Below are 25,902 nucleotides of genomic sequence, written 5' to 3'. Positions count from 1 at the left end.
AGCCCAGAGACCAGGAGGCCCCCCTCTACAGCCCCCCTCTACAGGTTGTATGTACCAAAGAACCATCAGGTTTGAAAATCAACTGAGGGCAGAAAGTGGCTCTCTGCTGCCCTCCGGTGGTGATGAGGAGGGAAGACAACTGTCTAGGGACTAGGTTTGTTGGACCACAAGCTTCATACCAAAATCACTGTCTCTTGGTTAAAAGGTAGTAAGGGGAGGCACTGGGGAGACACATCCGAGGCCAAGAGGAGACAGAGTGCTGACCTGCTTGATGGGGATGGCCCGGCCGCTACCAATGCTGTCTACTTTGCACTCAGCAGCCTTCTTCTCCCGGTCCAGGTCAGCACCTTTTCGAGACTGGAAGAGAAAAGAAAAGGAGTGTTAAGAGGTCTGGGGCCTTTTGGGGCAAACAGCCCGCCTGCAGTTCCCCACCCTCCCCTACTCCTCCCTCTCCTGGGCAGCCCTATCACTGGGTCAGGCCTGGGCGGCGGGTCGGGAAGGAACCGAGACACAGTATTCCAATGGGTTTATTCTTACACACGGCACCATACAGAGCAGCACAGGTCACTGAGCCGGGCCCGCCCCCCCACAAAGAGCAAGGACATGAAATACGTAGGGCGCGATGAGTACGCAACCCAGGGGCTGGAGTGTAAGTAACGGGAGGGGCGAGGAGAGGTGGCCCGGTGGGGCTGAGGGCTGGCCAGGAGCACAGGGCACGACAACCAGGGAGAGCAAAGTCCAGAAGTGAGCGGGCAGGTGCTCGTTTGCGGCACAGACACATGGCACCGAGTGCATCGGTGTGGCCCGAGGGGCACAGTGGATGGAGAGAGAGAGGAGAGAGGCCAGAAGAGGCCCTGCGCCCTGCCAAGCTCCTGGGGCAGAGTCCACCCAAATGCGGATCCTAGGAAACGGGGAGGGGCCAAAAAGAGGGGGCAAGGCAAGCGCGGTGGCGGCGGCTTCTGGAGCAGGAGCAGGAACGGCAGAAGTCCATGCAGGAAGGAGCAGAGGAGGGGAGGGGCAGGAAAGCTCCCCCCAGGAGCAGCTGGGCCAGTGGGCTTGAGCGCCCCCGCCCCTCTGGGCCTCGTCGCTCTGGCCGGCCGGCGTCGGCCGAGCTCCCTTCTTCTCCATTCAGCGAGCCTGGCGCAGCGTCCAGCCGGGCCTGGTCCCCCGGCAGCCCCCAGCGCGGGCTCCGGCGTTCCTAGCCTTCCCTGGGGGTGGGGTTAGTTACAAAGGTTCCTGTGGGTCTCTGGAGCGGGGAGCTCGGCGGCCGCTTCTCATCTGAGAGCAGTCCCAGGGCCCGGCCCGCCTCCGGCCCCGCACAGGGGGAATGTCCAGAGGTGCTGTGTGTCACCACCTGGTCTTCTAATTTGGAAGGAGTTGGAAAGGCCTTTTTGTTGATGAAAAGTTGGAAACAGTGGCACATATCTGCAAATATCGAAAGAATAAAGATTTTGGCAAGTTATACTTAAGCCCCGCAAAAGTCGGTCAGCACTGGTGAGGGCAGAGACCCAGGCGCCTGGGGAGAGGCGGCAGCGGGATGAAGAGGAGGAGGAGGATGTGAGGAGGAGGTTGGAAAAGGAAAGGAGGAGGACGCCGCTAACAGCTGGACATTTGTGGCCCAGCAGTCCATGTCAGCAGGGAATGTTCACCACTCTGCTGCCCCAGCCCCATCCCTCCTGTTTTCCCAGGCTGCCAGAAGCCAAGGGCACAGGGTCCAGACAAAGGAATGCAACTGCAATGTATGAGAAAGCCCAGCAGGGGGAGCACGAAGAACTGGGCAAAATTACTAAAGATTAAATTGCTGCCCAGCAGCTCCACAAACAGCACCTGCCTCCAGACCCCTCCGGGGGCTAAAGCCCTCTGTCTCTTTGGCCCCAGGGGGAGGAAGGAGGATGGGACTGTTGTCACTGGGTTTCCAGACTGAATTGCTGGTCAGGATGAGTGTGGTGAGGTCTACCCCCAGCCAGGCTGGTAAGCCAAGGGGCTGCCAACAACCAGAAAATTCCAGGAGCCAGAGTGGCACCTCCCCATGAAGGATGGGAACTGGAACCAGGGCAAGAGTGGCAACAAATAAATACATGGAGTCATGAAGGGGAGACTGGGGACATCACAACCATGCCCAGTGAGGAGTCACCAGTCACAGAACAGGCAGCACATAACAGGATCCCCCTGGAGCAGGTGTAACTCCTCCAGGAAGGATGAAGGAAGGGTGGCCCCAACAACAATGATGGGGTGAATCCCCAAGATACACCCATAGAGTTGAACATGCCTTAAGGCTGTCTCAGGGACAATGGCGCAAGTGAGGTCACCATGGAAACGATGAAAAGAAAAAATAAGGTCGCCACTGTGAAGATGGAGAAAATGGAAAGGCCTGGAGGGAAGGCCGTGCTCGCAGCGGAAGGGGTGCAGTGGTTCAAGGCAGCACAGTTGAGGCAGGCAGGCAGCAGAGTACACAGGGAGGGAGCCCGAAGGTACTGTGGCGAGGATGCCAAGCAGGGAGGCAGGGATGACCTGACGCTGAACCAGTCACTGGGGGAAGATGGGAGGATGTTAAGAATGGAATCAAGGCAGTGGATGATTGAGACACAATGTTGATGTTGGGGAATAGGCTGTGGAGAGTGCCAATGGTGGTCACTGTGACATAGGCACCCAAGGGCTTTACAGCACCAGTAGCAGCAGCAGGTGTGGACATGAGCAGGCAGCCACCAAGACTCTGCATATCTCAATGGATGGAACGGAACAGAAAGGAGAAGCTGTGGGTCTGGAGGGTTGGAGCTGTGTAAGCACAGTATGCCCCAACAGCAGCAGCAGGAGCCATCAGCAGAAAGAGGCCAGTGAGCGCGCACACTAGGAGCCAGCAGACAGAGGGATGCAGGGCAGAGGTTTGTCAAGCAGGATAGATGTGAGAATGGAGGATAGAGGCCCAGGAGCACTGGCTCTGTCTGGACAGGGTCCAGAAAGTCTAGCCTGGCCAGCTGGATACAGGCCCAGGCCAAGAGCCAAGCCCTGGCTCTCAGAAAGAGGTGTGGTGTGATGCAGAGGGACAGGCTGCTCACCCACCTTTTGTCTGCCCACAGCTCCTGGAACAGTCCAGCCAGAGCCCCACAGAAGGGCCACAGCTAGGGCAGGGAAGGGCATGGTGTGTTAAAAACTGGGATGGGGAGTGGTAAGTTCCCAGGGGCAACCAAAGAGCTGAGGGGTTGCCCCTGAGCAGGGAGGCTCAGTGGACCCCGGGTAAGGGCATGAGGTTGGGAAGGGCAAGGAGCTCACAAGGAGACAGGACAAACCTGAGCGGGAGGCACGAGGCAGCGTGGTGAAGCCCAGGAAAAGATGGCTAAGCCTTTGTTAAACCAATCACAGCGGTGGGTGGGAAGCATGAATGTTCCCCTCGGCAGTGGGGTAACGGAAAAAGAGCCGGAAGGCGGACTGGGAGGCCTGGCTGGGACTCTAGCTCGGCCAGCTAACCCTCTGTGTCGCCTTGGGCAAACAGCCTTCCGGCCTCCGGTTCATTAGCTGTTGAATCAAAGGGGGTCAGGGAAGTTAGGCCACGAGTCCAAAGATCCCTTCAAGCTGATACAGAAACTCTATGGTTTGGGAGGGAGGGAGGCTACAGGGGTGAGCATGTGCACAGGGGAAGGTCTGAGGGAAGCCCCTCCTGGGCTCAGAGGTATGGCCTGGAAGATGCTGCGGGTCCAATGAGGAACCTCAAGGAGCCCTGTGTGTCTAAGTGTGAAAGAGACTGCATCCTCTTGACCTGGGGCTGCCTGCCCTCCTGCTCGGGAGCTCGGCGCAGCCCTGCCTGCGCAATGATGGCAGCTGGGCAGGGAGGAGGACGGGGCACGTACCGTGAAGATGTTGGAGCGCCTCTTGGATTGCTTGCGGATGGGCGTGGGGGTGGAGGAGGCAGCGATGGTCTCGATGCGCAACTCCCGCTGGCTGATGCTGGGGGTGGAGGGGACTGAGGACGAGTAGTCACTGAAGGCGCTGCTGCCGCCATTCGTGGCCTAAGAATAGAGAGGGCTGCTGAGAGTGACCTGGGCAGGGGGCGTGGCCTAAGAATAGAGAGGGCTGCTGAGAGTGTGACTTGGGCAGGGGGCAGACAGCATAAGAGGCAGCAGAAGGGTCACTGACTCCTAAAGGTAGTACTGAGGGGAGCTGGCATGTCCTGGAGGCCAATGGAATCCAACTGCCACCACGAGAAACTTTCCTGGGGTGCTGGAAGGGATTGGATGGGGATACTTCTGTGCTAACCTAAGAACTAAATCCGGGGCAGAAGCTAACGTTCCCAAATCAGGGACACAGCCTGAAAACGAGCAAACAGTGGCATCGTGGTTTGCAGGTGGTCTGGGACAAGGAAGTAGGTCACCATTTCTAAATCCTCAAAATCAGAGGCAGAAGGCTGGGGTTGGGTTCCCTGAGCTGGGACTGGGCTCAGGATGTAGGCAGTCTGAGGTTTGCTTTGACAAAGTGTATGGCAGAAAGCAACAGTCTGAGGTATAGTGCAGAACAGAGCAAAGGCTGCCACGCACAATAAGCTGCAGATGGGGAATGGAAGAGGAAAAGAAAAAAAAAAGCCAGAAATGTTTGTAGGATGGAGACAGAGGCCACAGAAGTGTCTTCCCAGGACCAGAGAGATGGTGCATGGAAATCAGGCCTCACCAGATAGAGTGCCAGGTCCCATCCCCAACAGTAATAACCAAGGGACTGCAATGCACCCCTGCCCGTAACAGCCCCCCAAGGGCAGGGCCAATTCTTCTCTGTCCCCTCCTTATCCCCCCTCTTTTCACTGAGGAACGGTGTTAAGAATCCTGTACCTTCTTACAAGTCCTAAGAAGAAGGGTCCTGGCACTGTAGCCAAGCTGTCATTGGAAAGCAGTGACTGACCATTAACCACCGTGGATGACTCTGGGCTTGCGGCAAAGGGCGGTGAAGCAAAAGCAGGAGGGGTATGCAGCTATGGAACCAAGCACTGTCTCACATGTCAAAGGTCAAACACTAACCCAATAATAGGCCCAGATAGACAAATGTCCAACTGGTATGACAGGACATGCAATGGCAGGAACTGGCTCAGAGTCTGCGCATTCCTAGTGGAGCTGAAATCCAAGCACCTTCATGAGGATATGCTGCTCTTCTAATATAAAAACACTGCCACAGGGCACAGAGGGCCAGCCTTAGTGCCTGGTAGGCTTGGGCTGTCAGTCACTTCTTCCTCTCTGGGAAGAAGGCACTGCACCTGCAACCAAGTGGAAGTGTTTGTCCATTAGAGAAGACAAGGCCAGCCTGCCTTAGCAAGAGGAGTGCAGAGCACAGCAGAACTTTTTTTTTAAGATTTATTTATTTATTTATTACGTATACAGTGTTCTGTCTGTCTGTATGCTTTTCTCTTGTGCCTGCGAAGGTTTCCTTAAGCAGTAGCTTAGGAGACCATTTAAAGGGAATTCACTAGAGTATGCGTTTGTGATGTCTTAACTAAAGTAGTTGGAAGGGAAGACAGAGGAGTGAACAGCACAGAAACTGGGACAAGGGGCAGTCGCCACAAGAGGCCAGACCAAGGCCAACCATGCAGGCTACACAAAACTAGAGCCACAAGCAAGGTTAGGAGTCGAGAGAGATGAGCAAGGGTGAGGATGAGGCAAAGATGCTGGGAAACAGACACACAAGGTCAGGGGGTACAGGGAGGTGACCGCACCTGATTGATGTGTACAGCCGGGATGGAGGCAGCAGACACGGCCGAGTGGCTGGGTGAGTTGGGCAGGGACTTGCAGGGCCCAATGGCCAGCTGCTGCTTCTTCCGCAAGGCTACCACTTTCTGGGCCACTGCAGGGAATAGCAAAATCAATTCTACTGGCTGGAGAGAGGGGTTGAAAGCCTAGCTTGGAGGCTCCCCAAATACACATTGCATTAATTGCTTGCCACAGAGCCACCCTATACCCAGCTCTGGGATCCTGAGTTACCATCCTGGAAGACTCGTTCCACATTGAGCCCATAGGTTGCACATGTTTCGTAGTAGGTGCAGCGCTTCAGGTCTGTGGACAGCTTGCGGGCCCTGCTGTCATCAATGACCCGGGGATTGGCGGCACTGATGGCATCTGTTGGAAGATGGGGGAATCACTCAGCTGGCTGAGAAGCAATAGAGGGTAATGCACTGGTGGGCGGGCAGAGGGCCAAGTGGGGTGCACAGAGTACGGAGAACTCAGGTGCCTAGACCTTGTTTCATTCTACTAATGCCTTTTTGAGAGAGAGAAAAAAAAAAAACAAACCAATGATTTAATGAGTCCATGCCCATTCAGTGAAAACAAATGTGGATACAGCTTGGTGTTATGGCACAAGCCTAATAATCCTAGATTTGGGAAGCTAAGACTAGAAAACCGCGAATTCAAGGTCAGCCTGGGCTACAGAATGAGACCTTGTTTCATAAATAAATAATAATAGTGAAAACTATGGAAATAATAATCACATAGATTTCCAGAATCATCCAGAGAAAAACAAATTAAAGACCCTGGGTTACAGGTCCCATGATAGTTAAGAGCCTGTCTCTGCTTGGCAGGGAGTCGGAACTGGGGAGGTCTCGTGCCCTATTTATGGAAACTTCACTGGTCCATCCAGCATGCCCTGCCTCACCCTGCGTGCCCACCAGCACCATGGGCACCTCGCTGGCGTTCCGGAAGCTGCAGAGACGCAGGAAGTAGTTGTACACCGTCTGAAAGCTGATTTCATCCTCCAGGCTGAACACAAACACCACTGCATCCACCCAGGCAGCAAACTGGGGAGATAAGCAGAGTCAGCACCCCACGGGCCCTGGTGAACTTGGGCACTAGGCATGCATGTCAACAGGAGCATCACCTGGAGCTCAGGGGGACCTCCTTCATCTCGGATCAGCAGCAGGTAACTCTGGCCATCCACCACAATCTCCTTTTTAAATCGACCCCCTAGGACAGAAAGGAGGTCAGGGCCAAATGTAAAGAAAGGTAACGGGGTATGTGTGTAGTGTGTGTGTGTGTGTGTGTGTGTATACAATGGTGGACAAAGAGGCAACCTATGGCCAGCTTCTAGGGTAGCCTAGCCTGTGATGCTCACCTTCAGGGGACTCTTCCTGGACGTAGGTCCCTGTCAGGTATCGGTGTACCAAGGCTGATTTCCCACTAGACAGGTTCCCCACTATGCCCTGCAGAAGAGGAATGGGTAAATCAGCGGTCAGAAAGGCACAAGGAAAACTGAGATTGGGGCTTAAGAGTAAGGAAGGAGCATGCAGGCTGGAATGGTAGAGAAAGGCCCAGAAAACGCCAGAGGAGGGAGGGAGCAAGGCAAGAGATGAAAGACTGAAGTCAGGAGAACCAGTGTCCAGACCCACAACCTAAATAAAATCTGGCCCACCCAGTCACAGGGCCTCTAGGCTCCCATGAGCCCACTCACCACTTTAAGCTCTGGCACAGAGCGGCTCAGGGTCCACTCCTGGCTGTTCACAAATGAGTCTGCAAAGACAGAGCCATTCCATCAGGGCCACGGTGGCACACACACACTTGCCCTACCCTTCACCACGGCCACCTACAATACTGCTCTCTCAGTCAAGGGCAGGAGATTACTGTCCTCTGTGGAACCTGGAACCTGAAACCTGGACCCTCACTCCTAACTCCCTAGGGAACAGAGCAAAGACAGTCTTCAGGGCAGGCTGTGAGCTGAGGCTTTTCCTGCCCCTACTCCTCTTCATGGTCCACTAGGGGCATAGATTCCACATGAGATCACCTGGCCTGGTGCCTGAAGCCTCTCACCCAGGTGAGAGGCTACTCCAGCAGGTCTCAGACCAGACCCAAAATAGGCAGGGCCCTGGCAAGGGGGACCAGTCTCCTTCCTGCGAGTAGGAACAGCTCACCCTTGGCAGGGTGGGGCCACCTACCACATTCCTGAGCCAGGGCGAAGAAGGAGGAGCCTCACCTGGTGCTGTACTGTAAAGGTCCAATGAGATATATCTACCAGGCTCTGCCAGGGCTTCTCCCCAGCACCTCTGCAGGATACCAGCCCCCAGGCTCCCTCTCATTAGACCACACCCAGCACCACTGGCCCCCAAGACTCAGACAAGGTCCTTGGGAAGGAAAACCTCTTGTTATTCAGTGCCCCTGACCTGACAGCCAGTGTTCAACTATTCCCCGACAGAACTGGGCTGGACTTCGTCTGGGCAGTGCTTGCTGTCCAGCCCAGCTCCCACTCCCTGGCCCAGCCCACAGATGTTTCACAGCATTATCTTACTCAAGTTCACAATCGGCACCTGACCTCAGCTATAAAGCTGACTAGAGTGAGAGGTCCCAGCTCCCAGTTAGGAAACTCTCCAGTCCTGTCTAGAGCTCTTTTCCCGAGCAGCCAGCCATACTGTACTGTATCCATCCCATACAAAGAGGGTGGCACTGTAACCCAGGTCCTTCAGGTCTCCTAGGACACCACGCCAAGATGCTATGGACAGTTCCACTGCCTGGAATTCTCTGCCACTGCTATCTCCTCTGAATACTTCCAACGACCCTAGACATACCACCTGGGCGGCGAGGGCACTTGGGTCAGACCCAGCTATTCCAGGCAATGTACACCCACCCGCCAGTCTCTACCAGGTAGGTTCAGACTGTTTCTCACACAAACTGTTTTCGGCCAGACTCCAACTAAAGAGGCCACCATGGCGCACGACGGGCGTTCCCCCTTACCGCTCGAAGTGCCTAGGAGCCCCGGGGCCCGGGCTGCCCGGCGGCTCCACAGCGGCGCCGCGGGTGCGGGCTCTCTCCTGCGGAAGCGGCTGGTGAGCAGCTTCCAGAGGCTGGCGGCGCGGGGGCGGCCGGGCTCTGGCGGCGCGCACGGGGTGTCGGCGCCCAGCAGGTCTCGGCGGCTGGGAAAGGTACCCAAGGAGCTGGCGTCGCCGTCGCTGCGGGTGCGCGCGCGGGGCGGCCGGGCAAGCAGCCCCGACTCGGAGCGCCGTATCTCTTGGCCGCGGCGCAGACGGAAGCTGAAGCTCTTCCTGAGCGCAGACAAGCCGCGACGGGGACTCTCTGTGCCGCCGCGTCCGCCGCCACCGCGGAACACCTGCCAGCGCTGGCTACTCCACAGCGACGCGCCCCGCAGGAAGCCCGAACTCCCCGTGCGGCCAAGCCCCGCGCCCGGTGCCTCCGTCGCCGCCAGCTCTAGACGGTTCACCTCCAGGAACGTCATGCTGGTGGGCCGTGGCCTGGCTGCCCGTTCCCCGGGGCCGCGGCTGCGCCGGACGGGCGCCGGGCTGGGCTCAGGGCTGGGCGCCGGCGAGCCAGGCCGTTCCGAGGGCGCAGGGCCCCGACGGCCGTGGCGCGGGCGAAGGAGGCCGAGCAGCAGGCCGCGTGCGCCGGAGGGCGCCGACCCCGGGGTCCCGGAACACACGCTCCGCGGCCGCGCAGGTTGTTCGCGCGCCGCGCACAGGGCGGCCTGCAGGGCGGCGGCGGTCCGATCGGCTGGGGCGCTGCGCAGGTCCAGCGAGTCGCAGACGCTGAGGGCGCGGCGGCAGACGGCGGGCCGCTCCCCGCTGCAGCTCTCCCCCGGCGGCCAGCCCCGCTCCATGCTCAGGGCCCACAGGCGAAGGCCAGGCCCATGGCGAGGGACGCGGGGCTGGGGCTGGGCCCAGGCCGGGGCCGCGGCCGGGGCGCACGGACCTCCGGCCTCTGGGCACCTGGTGTGGGCCAACAGAATCCCTCAACACCTCCACCTCGAGCCTGCAAGCCCAGACCTGGAAGGGCCTGGAGCCAGCCTAACCAGGAGAGGCGGCAAGTCTGGCCTGGAACACCCAGGATCGGCGGCACAGGGCAGTCGGCCTGCTAGGGCAGCCCCTGGGAGCCCTCAGAAAACAGGAAATTCCAGCCAGGGCTCCTCCTAAGACTGGGCAGGTAGGTGAGGAGCTGTCATTAAGAACAGGCCAAATAAATAACAGTCCCCAAGCACACCCCACACAGAGCACCGTTTGAGAAAAGTGAGCCATTTCTTCATTCTCCAAAAAGAGAGGACCAAGACCCAGGACCCCAGGACCAGCCAAATTCGTTAGAAGCCCAAATTCTGAGCCAGGACACTGGCAAATCTCATGCCATCTCTAAGCTTCAGACTTCTATCTGTAAGCTGGCGAACTTAGCAAAATGACTATATCTCAATTTTTGGCTCTGACATTCTTAAGGCTGAGAGGTGCTTGATGCTACAGCGGCTGCTGTTGATGACTGAGAAAGTCTTTTTCTTTGGAGATTATAAAACTCAGAAGATACAGCTTTGCTTGGACTAGACCAAAGGGCAGCAGGAAAATCTAAAGGTAAAACCTCAGTGCTCGGGAGACTCCTGAGCCCCCGCCGCCTAGCTAGGTCCTGGAGATAGCATTGACAATTTGTGGTACTCACCTGTCTGAGCTGACACTGTAAACTAAAACACCCCTAATTCCAGTATCTTTTTAGCATCAGTAGTGTGGGCTGCACACAATGCCCAGAAAATTCAGGTTGAGCCAAGGACGGGCAAAAGCTCCATACTATGGACATGTTGCTATTAGCACTACTCTGCATCCCCTGCCCAGACAGCCAGCTTCCATTATTCAGAGGACAGCCACTGGCACCAGGAACAGATCGGGAGAAACCAGTTTAGGGATCATCCTCCTGGTTGCCTCCTCCCAGCCCAGCCCAACTCCAAGTCCCATCCAGTTTTAGAATCCCAGGTCCTAGCGAACAAGCAGATGAAAGAACGCAGCACATTCCTGAGGGGCTGGGGTTAGGGGAATGCCTGGGAAGGCAGGGCCTCTCCAATCAAGGTGCTCCTAGAAAGGAGAGCTGGAAACTCTCAAGTCCTGGGCTGGATCTCCAGGGCACTCTGCATTCTCGTGGGACTAGTTATTAAGAGTGGAGAGGATGATGGCTGCTTCCCTGTTCCTAGCAATAGATGTAATAGGCGGTTCCACAGAGAAGCCAGGATCTCAGGCAGGCCCAGGGACACAGACACACTCCAGCACTCAACTCACACCTTCTAACATTAAGTCGGCCAAACGTCCTGAGCTACCGATCAGGGAAACATAGTCTTTTTCTTTTACTTTAGCTTCCTGTGATGCTTGGTTTTGTCAACTGACACAAACCTAGACATATATGAGAAGAGGGAAATCTTTTTTTTTTCCTTCTTCAGGTTTTCGAAGCAGGGTTTCTCTTTGTAGCTTTGGCTGTCCTGGAACTCACTTTTTATAGCCCAGGCTGGCTTCCAACTCAAGAGATCCTCCTGCTTCTGCCTCCTGAGGGCTGGGATTAAAGGCGTGCACCATCATATCAGGTGAAGAAGAACTTTTAATTGAGAAAATGCCTCCATAAGATTTCCAAGTCTATGGGAGGCGTTTTCTTGTTTAATGATTACTATGTGGAGGGATCCACCTGCTGTGGGTGGTGCCAGCCCTGGGCAGGTGGGCCTGAGCTGAACAACCCACGAGGAGCAGGCCAATAAGCAGCACTCCTTCCTGTGCTCTGCTTTGGTTCCTGCCCTCACTTCCTTCAATGACAGACTGTGATGTGGGAGTGTAAGCAAAGTAAGCCTTCTCCTTCCCAAATTGCTTATGGTCATGGTGTTTATCACAGTAATAAAAACCCTGACTGAACAGTTCCCTGCCTTCATCTATCTGTCCCTATGCCCCACACATAGAAACTTTTCTTCCACAAGAGAATAGGACTGCCCACTACAGCCCCGCCCGGTGAAAATGCAAGCACATGACAGCAGCTGAGGGCCCAGTGTTTGAGGACTAAAGGGGAAGCAGACACGGTGCCCAAGGGGTGGGCTGTGTAGTAGTGTGAGAACAGCTGGGATCTGTGGGTTCCAGCCACGAATGCACACTCATACACTTGCTCCAAATGCACGTGATGACCACAGCTCTGCTCCACATAACAATTACCTACAACACTGGCCTTGAAAGGTCTGTGCTGGAACTGTCCAAACAGAACTAACACCAGACTTTCCTCAGGGCAGCTGTTTCTTACAGCTCTCTTTTCTATTATTTTTAAAGATTTGTTGTGTATACAATGTTCTGCCTGCACTCCAGAAGAGGGCACCAGATCTCATTATAGATGGTTGTGAACCACCATGTGGTTGCCAGAAATTGAACTCAGGGCTTCTGGAAGAGCAGTCAGTGCTCTTAACCTCTGAGCCCCCTCTCCAGCCCCTTATAGCTCTCTTAAGTACCAGGCTGCATCTGTACCAGAGGGGCTGAGTGGCTCCTTTGGAAGTTTCTGATGGATTAGTGATAAATCTCTCAGACCCTGACCGCGCATTCTAGGTCAGGATGAACAATTTCTTCCGTGGCCAGAGTGTACAGAAGGCAAGCACTTGTTCAGCCTGGATGTCAAGACCCCTGCACAGAGGTGTCTGGGCACAGAGAAGCCTGGGCAGAAAGAGAAGGACCCCATGGGCAGGGATGAGATGGGAGACACACCTGGGAAGGGAATACTGGTTCCTCAGCAGAGGGGGAGGGTCAGCTATGCATAACTCCCACAGGCCTCCACCTAGTGTGGCTACCGATGCACCGGTAAGCACAGTGACTGCCATAACCTACACAATCCACGAGAAAATGGTGGTTCTCATTCTACAAGACAGAGAAAGGATCAGTTTCTGCTTGGAGACCAAAGCTTGCATCTGGCTTCCCAAGGAATACAGGTGTCTTAAGGTGTGGCCTATGTGTCCCAGAGCCTCCAAGGCCAGCCATGCTCTTTCTGTCCACAAGGTGGCAGCAGAGCATCTTCCTGCAGCAGGCTTGCTAGCAGCAGGGTCCTTGGGCAGGCCACAATCAGCTCTAAGTTTGTAGGAGGCATATAATGCATTCCTGTGGGGTAGGGACAACTGATGTGTCTGGAGGGCTCTTCCCCCAACACAGGTGTTCAGGTCAGGTGTCAGGGAATCAAGAGAAGGAGTTCCTGGGTTGGGGACACTGCCTTCTTACAAACTGTAGCAACAACTCACCAAATTGCTTCTGCAAAGACAAATGGCAGAGCATCTGTCCCTAGGCGCTCAAGCCAAAAAAGAAAGGGCACTCAATGCCTATTCCCACTACTTTCATGCTGATCCAGGCCTTTGTATCAGCACTCTCTCCAAAAAGGGGTTCCTTTGTCCAATAGCCCACCTATGCCACCACATCAACTTCCTAATGGTCTCTGTACCCTCTTTGCCACCACACTGACATATATATTCATGCCCACTGGGGTGTTCATAACCCCCTGTGCCCCTGACCCTGCCTGCTCTCACCTGTGATCGCCCTTACCTCCCCTTCACCACACAGTCTCCACCCCTTCCTTGTCCTTTTGGTCACTGGGATCTCAGGGAACCTGTCCCTCCCCTGGAAGACTACAGGACCTCAGTAACCCCTGTCAACACCATCTCTCTCTCTCTCCACTCTGAGACTTCTTCATGTGTTTTTTGCAGAACTCCATTAAAGTTTAGCAACACATGAATTATGTACCAGGTTCTTCCTTAAGGAGAAGGAGATGAACCTCAAAGAGACAGTTCCTGGCAGGGACAGTCTGTTGAGACACTAAGTTACAAGGAGCACAATCCACACAAGCCCAAAGCCAAAGAGCACAGCCTGGCTCACACTCATCCTCCAGCACCATAACGGACGAGCACTGATTATCAGCTTGACAGACCTGAAATCACCCAGGAAGCCAACTTCTGAGCATGGCTGTAAGGAAGTTTCTAGGAAGGAAGTTTCTCGCTTTTCCCCACGACGATGGGCAGGCAGTACACAGACTGCAAACCAAGATCAACCTTTCCTTGCCGAAGTTGCTTTTTGCCAGGTGTGTGACACCAGCAACAAAAAAAGGCCACTAATATAGGACCTACTTGCTATGTGACCGCCTACCTTCATGGAAACCTTGCTAACCTCAGATTTGGTGTACAAAACAGAGAAAAATCGCACCTTCCCAGATGGAGCTGTACACAGAACAAGAATAGGGTCTTGAGGCCTGGTGGGCAGCAGATGAGCAGTGAAAGGTGCAGGCCCCCCTGGTAAGAAAAGGCTGTGAAAGATGAGTGATTAAAACCAGCACCAGATGCCTACAGGCTAGACAGGACCTCAGCTCCACACCTCGCAGACAGCCAAGCCTAGGTGAGTTCCCTCTCCCTTTACTCTGGCCTTCCAAGTGGAGGCCCCACTTACAGAGCTCAGACATAACCTGTGAAGATGGTGGTTGGACATGTGCTTACTTAAGATGATGAGGTCAGACTGGAGTAGAGTAGCACCTGACCCCAGTGTCCTTATAAAAGGGGGACATTTGGCCTAACCTTCAGGGGATGCTAATGTAAAGAGGCACAATGGGGCCACTCAGCTAGTAGAGTGTTTGTTTAGCATACACAAAATCCTAGGATTGATCTCAGAATTGCATAAGCCAGTCACTTAAAGCACACCTGTAATCCCAGTGCTCGGAAGGCAGAAGACTCAGAGACGCTCAAAATCATTCTCAGCTATAGAAAGTTGAGGCCAGCTGGGGCCACACAGAGACACAAGAGGAAAATGGTCACCTAAAAGCCAAGGGCAGATACGTTCCTAGTACCTTCAGAAGTAGTGTGGCCCTCATAGCATCTTGATTTCATTAAACTTTTGTATTACTGAAATAAGACAATAAATTTCTACCTGGTTCATGGTAATTTGTTGTTGATTCTTTGCCCAAGGAAACTACAAACTAAAGAACCTATAGAAAAAACTCTACACTGAGGTAGCTTTTAGGAAGTTCCCAGTCTCCTTCAGCTTGCCAGGATTCCAGGGCAGAAGCCACAGCTTAGTTTACTGGAGGTAATCACTGTGGTGCTCAGAGAAGGAAGGTATGCTGCCCAAGGTTGCACAGCCTGTGGGTGGTAGAGTCAGATCAAGCCCAGGACTCCAGGTGCCATGGTCAAGCTGCAGGCTTCAAAGGCTTCGATATCCATATCCCAGCGCTGTTAACTGAGATTTCATGACTTCTTGGAGGCAGCTGTAGCGGCTCCAGCTTGGGAGAGCAGAGACTTCTGCTTACACTTTTAAGGCCTTGGGAGTGCTCCTAACACTGGCCCCTGCTTGGGCTTGTACCAGCAGCTCGAGCTCTACACCTGGCTCCTAACTTCCGCAAAATGTTACAAAAGGCTGTTACTTCCTCCTCTAGGGCAGTGGACTGGTGTGTGTGTGTGTGTGTGTGTGTGTGTGTGGACTTGATTGATTCCTCTTTATCCCAATTTAGATCCTTCTGGGCCAGACTCACTCTAATAGCCTGGCTTTAAAATCATGGCAACCCTGCCTTACCTAGCATCCTCAGTGCTAGGATTACAAGCATGAGCCCCACATCTGGCTCTTGTGTGTTCAGTTTTGAAGGAAGAGACCATTTCATAAAAAGCACATGAAAGGCCGGGCAGTGGTAGCACCATGCCTTTAGTTCCAGCATTCAGGAGACAGAAGCAGGCAGATCTCTGTGAGTTTGAGGCCAGCAGTCTGGTCTAAGTGAGTTCCAGGGCAGCAGAGCTACACAGAGAAATCCCAAAAACAAACAAACAAACAAACAAACCCCATGAAAGAAATAGGTCAGCGGTGCTGCTGCAAAATCACTGCCTTCTGGCCCGGAAGGGTCTGAATTAGGATAAAGTGGAACCAGTAAGTGTACATACATACAGACACGAGAGAGAGAGAGAGAGAGACAGAGAGAGACAGAGAGGGGGGGGCACATACCAGCAAAACAGGCTCTGCTCTGTGTTTAAGGCATGCAGTGCCTCCTGGCTTCTGGCTACATGTTTCTCTGCATGCTAGGAGAGCATCTTTTCATGGTGACTGACCACATGAGTCTCTCTATCTTGTCTCTCTCGTCCTGCATTTCTCTTGGGTTTTTCAGCAGATGCTCTGTGCAGAAGGGAGCATGTTAGTTGCTTATCCAGTACACGCACCCTGTGTGAGGAGAGATGTAATTCTACTGGTAGGCTTGTAATGGATTAGAAATGTGAACACTATCACCAGCCATCCGCCAGACAAGAGCGGAATTTGTCAGGGGAAGGAAGAGGCAGTCTCTCCACTACCACCCAGCACAACCACAGACACAGGCAAGGACCATCAAGGTACACTAATGCCACGGGAGAAGGGCTGTATACAGCTTCTTCCCAGGATGTGGAAGTATCCCCCTACAACCTAGCTTACTAACCTAACACAGGGCAGGAGAAGAGCTCTTGGCATAGAAACCTGGTTGCTACTACCCTACTGCCTCAAATGTTCTGCCATAATGATCAAGTATTGTAGGGCATTTTCTCCATACCTCAACTTTCCCCACCTGAAAAATGGAATCAATAATACCTTGTAAGGATGGTCCAAAACTTAACACTGTTAGGAGAATAACAGGTGTGTGGGGTAGTATCTGGGCCACCAAAGTGCCAGACCAAGTCAAGTCCCTCTCTCATTGCTTTTCTACCTGAGATGATAGAGCTGGTCCTGCACCCCCAGCTCAGACTCCTGCAGTTCCTCATCACCCACAGCAAGAGCTGTCAATCTTGTGACATCTGCAGCACAAACACAAAACGTGCTGGAATTAGGGGTGGCACGTTTGCGTGGTTTGAAAACACACTACGGCAGCAATTTTCATAATAAAATCACTACTCCAGTAAAACTGTCTGGCAGTGCTCGTCAAGGCAGCAGGCTAGTGCTGCACCCACCAGCATTTGCTCAGCCACTCCTGCTCCATCGCCCCTAGGCAGCACCCATTTCCAGCCAGAATCTTGTGCACTCGGAATTCTGCTAAAACAAGAGACTTTGCTTTCTGAAAGCACAAGATTTCTTTGCTGCTAACTTACCAACACACACACCCTAACCCTACTTCCACCTGGGTGCCTGGCCCAGCGCTTGCATTCTAGCTGGCCTCAAAAACAGACTGTATTGTTGACCAAGAAATGGCTGTGACACTGTTATCCCCATGTTTAGATCACACCTCTGCCAGTCCTCAGTTTTCCCCCCATGGTATCCTCCTCCTGGGTGTACCAGTCCACCCTGGCTTCCAGGCAGAAAGGGATGGGGTAGTCAGAGTATCCAGAAAGTGATCCTCTGCCAAGCTCCCTAAGATGGTGTCCCCATACTCCTGAATTTGGCCTATTCTAGGCCCTCCTCTGAGAAAGAGTCCAGTATTTCTCCTTACCCTACCCAAGTACCATCAAGGTCTATTGCTCAACAAAGCGCACGGAATGTATCCCTGCCACCAGGTCTAAGACACTGGGAAGGAGGTCTCATAGCTCAGAGAAAGGAAGATGCCAATGTTCATATTTGAAATGGTCCCATGCTGTCCTCAGAGCCATCTGGTCCTGCCTAAGATGGACCACAACTCCTGGACTCGTTAAAAAAAACAACAACAACAACAAAAAACCCAACCACACGAATGAACAGGCATAGTGACACACACCTTTAATCCCGTCACTTGGGAGGCAGAAGCAGGTGAATCTCATGAGTTCAAAGCCAACCTGGTCTACAGAGTGAGTTCCAGGGCAGCGTGACGGGCAGGGCAGGGAAGGCAGCACCTGGCTGGAGACAAAGTTGAGGGGCTGGATGTGTAGGCTGAAGGTGGTTTGTGGGGTAGGACAGAGACAGGTTCAGTCTAACCCAATGTGCACGGATAAAAGTGTGGTCACTAGGAGAGAACATTCCCACACATAAAAGGGCAGTGGCCTGTCTGTCCTTGACAGGTCCTAAAGGTTCAAATCCTACACAAAGAAGAGTACACACCAAGAATCTTCTGGGCTGCTAGGTCGGCAAGGAAGCTCTCTAGAATTTGAACCAGATATGTTGAGGGTCCAAATATGTTTAAGAGGCTTAAACAGGTTTAGGACAGCATCTCCCCCTAACAGTGACAAAGATAGAGAAAACTGATTCTTTCTGTTGATTTTTTTTGAAACAGAGTTTCTCTGTGTAGCCCTAGCTGTCCTAGAACACTTTCTCTGCAGATCAGGCTGGTCTCAAATTCACAGAGACCCTCCTGCCTCTGCTCTCAAGTGCTGGGATTAAAGGTGTGGGCCACCACTGCCCTGAGAATTAACTCTTAACAAGATGATCACTCGTGGAGGCTTGCAGTGTCACATCTGAGAGGCACGCATGGCAGAGGACAACAGGATCCAACTTCTGGCTGCTGGGTCAGCTATGGTATGCAGTTACTGCTGAAGCACTCTGGGACACTCCCGGCAATACTCCGTACTTTTTCACTGAAGCTGGGAGTAGGTAGGAGGGGGAACGGATGAGACAAAACAAGGAACAAACCTTAGGGAGGGGTTGGAGGGGCTCCTTAGTGCCTGCCTCCCGTTTCCAAGAGAAGAATGTATGCACAAGCTTGCTATGAGAGTCATGGTACTTCTTACCATAAAGTCAGGACAAACCACAAACAGATCTTACAAGAGTCCTTGCCTAAACTACCAGAATAGGGTGAGGCCTTTAGTTCATGCACCCTCTCTCAGGAAATCTTTACAAGTGACCAGGATGCTGACGATGCAAAGCTCACATGGCCTTCCAGACCGCCCTAGGAGCAGGGCAGAGTCACCATCCCTCCCATTCTTTCTCTCTCCACAGAACTGTGTGAAGCATGAACAAGAACCATTGCACACAAAAGTCATACTTCTAGGTTTTCAGAAGATATTCAGGGCTAAACACTGCCGACGGGGCAGGATGACTGGCAAGATGGCTCAGCCAAGATAAAGTGTTTGTAACTAAGCAGGATGGCCTGAATTCTATCCACAGGTTCATGTGACAGGAAGAATTCCCTAGTCGTTATTTATTTCTGCATGTGTGCACACACAAATAAATAAATGCAAAATAAACCCTTCTGGGTATATTGTAATGCTTTTAAGTGGATATATTTGCCATCAATCACTTTAGTGGGTGCTCAATAAATATTTATTAACTGGGGAATGGTAGCACCTGCTTGTGATCCCAAACCTTTGCAAAGTTGAGACAGGGAGGCTGTGTGTTTGAGGCCAGCTAGGGTTAGATAAGGAGACCCTGTTCTGTTCTACTAACAAAAAGTAAGTAAGTAAAAATATTTGTTAGGAGCTAGAGAGACAGCTTAGTGGTTACAAGAGCATTTGCTGCTCTTGCAGACCTGCATTTAGTTCTCGATATTCACATGGGGCAGCTCACAACTACCTGTAATTTCAGGGAATTCAGTGCCCTCTTCTGGCCTCTATGAACACTGGCACACTGACACTGATGCACACCACTTACATATATTTAGGCCTACACACGCACACACAGAGTAAAGACAAATCTGTAAAACTGAAAAAGAAAAAGAAATTAAATGACTGCATAAAAATGGGTATTTGTAGAAAACGCATATTTATTTTTGCACAGGACAAAAGGACAGACTGAAGGAATCATCCTAGGCACAGGGCACACAGAGAGACTGGAGGAATCATCCAGAATGCAGTTCTATTTATTTGTTCATTATTTTACATGCACTTATTTATTTATTTATTTTGTGTACATGCATGCACATGTGCACAAGCAGGTCACAGCACACACATGGAGGCCAGAGGACAATTCCCAAAAGTTGGTTCTACTATGTGGATACCAGGGATTAAACCTGAGTTGTCAAACTTGGTTGAGTCATTTTTATTTTTGTTTAATTGTGTTTGTGCATGTGTGCACATGTGTGTGTAGGTGTATGCTCGAGGGTGGGGGTCAGAGGGCAACTTTAAGAAGTTGGCTTCCAGCCAGGTGGTGGTGGCACACGCCTTTAATCCCAGCACTCAGGAGGCAGAGGCAGGCGGATCTTTGTGAGTTCAAGACCAACCTGGTCGACAAGAGCTAGTTCCAGGACAGGCTCCAAAGCTACAGAGAATTCCTGTCTTGAAACCCCTGTCCCCCCAAAAAGAAGTTGACTTCCACTGTGGTTGTGAGGAGCAAGTTCAAGTACTTCAGGCTTGTGCAACAGTGCTTTTATTCACTGAGCCACCTCTCCAGTCCTAGAACACACCTCTTAACTCTGTTCCTTACAGACTTAGATGACTTCCTTCAATTTAGAAGGCTGAGAAGAAACTTGAGCCAAAAATCAAGCAAGCAGGGCTTTGAATCATGGAAAGTAGACAAATCTCCACTAAGTCTCCACAGAATAAGGTAGTTAGGGTGTCTTAACAGAAAATAGTCTCCAGGAGCTGGAGAGATGGCTCAGCGGTTAAGAGCACTGGCTGTTCTTCCAGAGGTCCTGAGTTCAATTCCCAGCAACCATCTATAATGCGATCTGGTTGGTGCCTTCTTCTGGCATGCTGGCAGAACACTTTATACATATGAAATAAATAAAACTTAAAAGAATATACCCCAAACAAAAGCGATACTCACTGTCCCACAAATGCTATGACTCGGAGGCCCTGCCTGTCAGGAGCACCTGAAGGGCCTACATTCCCCTCACCCTCCATCTTGACTCCTAGTCTCAGGACTGGCTTTGATCCCCTCCAAGCTGGGTTTGGGAGCACATGCTAGAGCGGTAGGTGGTACCCAAGGAGGGGAGCTGAGGCAAAGAAAAGGTAGCACTGTCCAACTAAGCAGCAGGTACCACCATGGTCAAGGACAGGGTCCCCATCACGGACCAGCTCTGTCAGTCCTGCTTAGAGCACAGTGGGCCAAAGTGCTGACAAGAAAACTTGGTATGGGGTGGAAGGTCTGACTTGACTCCCAGAAAACAGAAACAATTCAATAGTAAGCTTGAACAGATACAGGAATAACGAATTAAAGGAACCTGCACAAAGTAGCAGAATTAAATCAAGTGAGGAATGGTGTGTGTGTGTGTGTGTGTGTGTGTGTGTGTGTGTGTGTGCTGTCAGGAATAGAAGCCAGGACTCTGTTTGATAAGCAAGTATTCCACCCCTAGCCCAACAAACCTTTAATAATTCTCCCTAATAAAAACAATCAAATAGCAAAACAAATAAGCTATAATCAAAGAAATACAGGTAGAAACAGGGAAAGCCATTTCAACTTTTCCTCTGATTTTTTCCTTATCTGCCAGGGAAGCAGGCAGGGAAAAGGCTATCCCCACCCCGGGAGTCAGAACAGTGGCAGAAGTCCTAAAAATGTGCGAACTCTGTATCTTACCATCTTCATCTGGGAAACCATCCAAAGGAAACGATCAGACAAATGTACAACTAGGTAACAAACAGTGTGCACTTATCATAAATAGGATCCTGCACAGCCTTCTGAAATAACGACTGCCATCAGCATGGGCTGGCTATGCACCAGGCACGAGCCCAGTTCATGGATGATCCTGTTGTCCTAAGTGCACCAAGATTAAGACATGTCAAATGTGTAAATGCTCCTTCCACCCACAGACTCTAATCCATTGATGAGTCCTTGTAGGCTCTAAGGTGAGACATCGCAGAAGCCTCAAAAGAGAGGGCTCTGTACTGAGCTTGTGGTCCTCCTCGGTCCCCTAGTTGGCAGCTAGGACCCCTGGCCCAAAACCAAACATGAGACGGTTCTAAAATAACCGCACAGTTCTTAGGTGGACACAATTGAGATATGACTCTGGAAAGATAGGCACGGAGCCATGGAGTAAACTGCCTTCACTGTCCTAGTCAGGCAGAGGCAGAGCAGGAACAAGGTCCTAGCATCCTCACTCCCTGCACAGGGGGCTGCCAATCAACAAATGATTCTTACTACGAGAAGCTGAACCTCTGGCTCCTCTTCTCCCACTGCAGCATCTACCATAAAACAAAACAAAGCAAAAGCCAAGTATGGGGTGGGGTGAGAGTGGCTGGAGAGGTGGCTCAGTGGTTGAGCACTTGTAGCTCTTGCAGCGTACTGTGGTTCCGGTCCCAGAACCCACATGACAACTCATAATTATCCATAACTCCAATTCTACTGGTACCAGGCATGCACACATTGTGCATATTCATACTAGCAGGCAAAACACTCATGCATATAAAATAAATCTTTTTTCTTTCTGGTTTTTCAAGACAGAGTTTCTCTGTGTAGTTCTGGCTGTCCTAAAACTCACTTTGTAGATCAGGCTGTCCTCGAACCCACAGAGCTCCATCTGTTTCTGTTTCCCAAGTGCTGGGATTAAAGGCGTGCAATACCACTGCCTGGCTAATAAATCTTTCTTGAAAAGTGTAAAGCCAACATGATGTTGCCTACCTGTAATCCCAACACTTGGAAAGGAAAGAGCAAGTGAAGCAGCAGTTCAAGGTCATTCTCAATCACATAGCAAATTCCAGGCCAGTTAGGACTACACTGAGTCTCAATCAAAGAAACAAAGTATAAGGACCTGAATTCAGTTCCTACCACCCACACAGAAAAGCTGGGCATGGTGACATGTGCCTGTCATCACAGCAGTGGGGAGAGAGGCATAGACAGGAGATTCCCTGGGACTTCCCAAGCCAGCCAGTTTAGCTGAATCATTGAGGCCAGGTTCAGTGAGAGACCTTGTCTGGAAAGGAGCCTAAGGAAGCAGGGCAGGTGCTCCTGACAGAATGTCTAGGTAGGAAGGCAGGACAGTCGCAGTTAAACTTCCTATGCTGTATCAGTTGGGTATAATAAACACATACTTAATTTTAGCACATAAGCATGTATTAACTAAGATTTTTTTTTAGTGCTGGGTGTGGTGGTGCACACCTTTAATCCCAGCACTTGGGAGGCAGAGGCAGGTTTGAGGCCAGCTTGGTCTACATAGTGAGTTCCTGAACAGCCAGGGCTACATAGAGAAACACTGTCTCAAAAAAAAAACCAAAGTAGAGAGAGAATTTTGTGTATGTGAGTATTTTAGCTGTGCTGGATAGTTTCTCTGTGAACAGCCTAAAGTCATCTGAGGACCAGGAACCCCAATTGATAAAATGCCCCATCAGATTGGTCTGGGGCAAGCATGTGGAACATTTCCTTGATTCACCAATCAGTTGATGTGGGGGCACAGCCCACTGCAGAAGGTGCCAAGCCCAGGCAGATGGTCCTGGAAGATTTAAGAAACATAGCTGAAACCTGTGGGGTAGTGTATCCCTTTAATCCCAGCACTCAGGAGGCAGAGGCAGGCAAATCTCCGAATTCAAGGCCAGCCTGGTCTACAGGGTGAGTTTCAGAGCAGCCAGGGCTACAGAGAAACCCTGTCTCAAAAGTAAAAGCAACAACAAAGAAAAAAGAAAAAAGGAAAGGTAGCTGAATGGAAGCCTGGAGAACAAGCCAATAAACAGCATTCCTCTCTCCAGATGTTTGCCTTGAGGAACTGCTGACTTCCCTTCCAGATGGGACATAAGCTGTAAGATGAAATAAACCCTTTCCTCGCCAAATTGCTTTCGGAGTTTATCACAGGAACCGAAACCCAACTAAAGCAGCGTGCATGTACACACTGTACCACATATGTGCTTGAGGCCTACAAGGGTATCAAAGCCCTTGGAACTATAGTTACAGAAGGTTATGTACTGTGATGAAGATGTTGGGAACTTAACCCAGAATCTAAAAGAGCACTAAGGGACCTTAACCACAGAGCCATTTCTTCAGTTCTTCAAAGGAGACTGGTTCTATTTATTTACTTAGAGATAAGGTCTCACTGTAAAGCTTTGGCTGGCTGAAACTTCCTACATAGACCAGGCTGGCCTCAAACTCATATGGATTCAACTTCCTCTGCCTCCCAAGTGCTGGAATCAAAGGTATACACAACTATGATGGCACAAATGAGGCTTTGGGTTGTTGTTATTCTTTTTCAAGACTGGATTTTTCTGTATAGCCCCGAGTGTCCTGAAACTCGCTCTGTAGACCAAGCTGGCCTCGAACTCACAGAGATCTGCCTGGCTCTGCCTCCCCAGTGCTGGGATTAAAGGTCTGTACTACTACCTAGCTGAGATTTTTTTTTAATTTTTATTTTATATGCATTGGTGTTTTGCCATGGATGTTGGGTCCCCTGCAATTGGAGTTTTGAGCTGTCATGTGGGTTCTGGAAATCGAACCTGAGTCGTCTGGAAGAGCAGTCAGTGCTCTTAATGGCTGAGGCATCTCTCTAGCCCACACTGAGATATATATTTCTTCCCCCTGTAATGTCTCCGGGGTAGACATCTCTTAATTTATGCTATCTCCATGCATTCAGCTGACTGGAAGTGAAAACATCAAGTGTCATGCTTCAGTTGGGGAGTCTAGAAATCGAGAAAAAAACTTTACCAGGAGGGCTTGAGAGATGGTTCAGCGGTTAAGAACACTGACCGCTCTTCCAGGAGTCAGGTTCAATTCCCAGCACCAAATGGCAGCTCACAACTGTGGGTAACTCCAGTTCCAGGGGATCTGGCATCCTTGCACAGACATACATGCAGGCAGAACACCAATGCACATTAAAATAAATAAATCTTGAGAGAGAGAGTAAGTTACAGCAGGGAAGAAGAAGTCTGGATCACAGCAAACTCGACCCCACAGGTTTCTAATAGCTAAACTCCAGGGCTGTTTGAATCTCAAAAACTTCCCTTGGAGCCATCTATGTGGGCCACCATGTGCCATCGTGTGCCCACCTGACCAAGCCTTCTTTGTCTTCCCAAGTGAGGAGCATCAACACCAGGCCAAAGCCCTGGCCCTGTAGCTCGTTTTGGGGCCTCTTGGGAGGCTATTCTAAGTCCCAGGCCATTTCATGTGTAAAATGGAAAAGACATTTTGGGGAAACGAGAGGAAACTGCAATACCAAGAAAGTTTGTCTTGCTTTCAGGACATAGTTGAAGACCAAGGAGCACAGAAAGCTGGCAGGCAACACCCCTGCTCCATCTGCCCGCTCACCTTCCTGTCCCACCTCCACACCAGAGCTGAATCCACTGGACAAGTGAGCAGCTCCTTGTCCTGGGCACACACTGTAAGATGGAGGGCAGCAGTGGGGCACATCACCAGGAGAAACTAAACTCAACTCCCCTGACAGAGAATGTGGCACTACAGGCTGATGTTCAGGCAACGAACAACAGGCAGGCATGTGTTTCCCCAAGTCCCCATGGGCCCTTGTGATACCTGCCTGACGAGGCCAGAGCTCCCCTGCACCTGGGCGGACATGACACATGCTAACAGCTGGCCAAGGACTCACAGGCAAACGCACACGCAGTGAGGAGCCTACCCTCACACAAGCCACTCCACATTCCTGACTGAACCCTCCCAGGCCACCTTATGTCACACAGAAGGAAGCACCAACTCCCATGTTTCCTGCGATCTTGGAAGATGAAAATAAATAATAAATAATAAATTATATATTATATATAATTTATATAATAAATAAATAATAAAATTCCTTCCCCAGCCACAACTGGACAAGGTACAGAAAGTGAGAGGCTTTTTTTAGGTCACTCAGCTCTAAATGGGATGTTTTCATCAACTTTCTCCAAACCTCAGGGAGCTATGCACAAGTAGCGACAGGAAGCTGAGACGAGCCAGAGGCCAGAGACGACGCCAGGGAAACTGTCTTTCCGACACAACAGGACTGACACACACATGAACGCACAGACTGTGAGTATCCACGGAACCGTCATAGGTTCAAGGACTGAGGGGAGGAAGTGGACACAGGCTCCCACACCTAACCAAGAAGCTATCTACAATTCATATTCCCTGGAAAAGGAAAAATTAGCTTTTTCCAATGGAGTGTATCTGCCACACTTCAAGGCAGGCCCTATGTCCAGGATTGGCCAACACAAAACAAAATCAATGGTATTTTTGTAGACTTTTTTCACCTCATGCTGTTTTGTTTGAGAATTTTTTTGTCTTATTGATCTTTTACTTGTATATTTTAGTTTGTTTTTGTAGGGTTGTGTGTGTTTCTTTTTAAAGAGAAGTGGAAAGGAACATAAAGTTGAGCAGGTTGAGAGGTAGAGCGGACCTGGGAGGAAGAAGGGGTAAACCACGATCAAAATGCATTATATGAAAAAAGATTTTTTTCAATTAAAAAAAAAATTCCTTCTCCAGGGTCCTGCCCACTTCACCCATCTGTTCCC

At 51.3% G+C, this 25,902-nt stretch overlaps 1 protein-coding gene across 10 annotated transcripts in view; it reads right to left on the bottom strand.

The window, feature by feature from the left end:
- Agap3 (ArfGAP with GTPase domain, ankyrin repeat and PH domain 3) overlaps positions 1 to 25,902 on the bottom strand; it is a 50,125-nt gene that overhangs the window by 19,183 nt on the left and 5,040 nt on the right. For 2 of the 10 annotated variants that reach the window (XM_048440255.3, XM_085691144.2), the window contains exons 2-9: positions 7,414 to 7,472; positions 7,078 to 7,165; positions 6,844 to 6,929; positions 6,622 to 6,763; positions 5,955 to 6,089; positions 5,690 to 5,817; positions 3,846 to 4,004; positions 265 to 357 (exon numbers count right to left, since the gene is read on the bottom strand). In XM_048440255.3, the coding sequence (XP_048296212.2) occupies positions 265 to 357; positions 3,846 to 4,004; positions 5,690 to 5,817; positions 5,955 to 6,089; positions 6,622 to 6,763; positions 6,844 to 6,929; positions 7,078 to 7,165; positions 7,414 to 7,472 (890 nt within the window). Of the gene's footprint in view, positions 1 to 264; positions 358 to 511; positions 1,426 to 3,287; positions 3,510 to 3,845; positions 4,005 to 5,689; positions 5,818 to 5,954; positions 6,090 to 6,621; positions 6,764 to 6,843; positions 6,930 to 7,077; positions 7,166 to 7,413; positions 7,473 to 8,687; positions 9,730 to 25,902 lie in introns of those variants that run through there. The other 8 variants (XM_048440257.2, XM_048440258.2, XM_085691141.2 and 5 more) reach the window with 7 other exon arrangements.

This window comes from Myodes glareolus, chromosome 6 (assembly GCF_982192425.1).
Source record: "Myodes glareolus chromosome 6, mMyoGla1.1, whole genome shotgun sequence".
NCBI classification, from domain to species: domain Eukaryota; kingdom Metazoa; phylum Chordata; class Mammalia; order Rodentia; family Cricetidae; genus Myodes; species Myodes glareolus.
The sequence above is the reverse complement of the archived record's forward strand: the minus strand, read 5'-3'. Positions and strand labels throughout refer to the sequence as shown.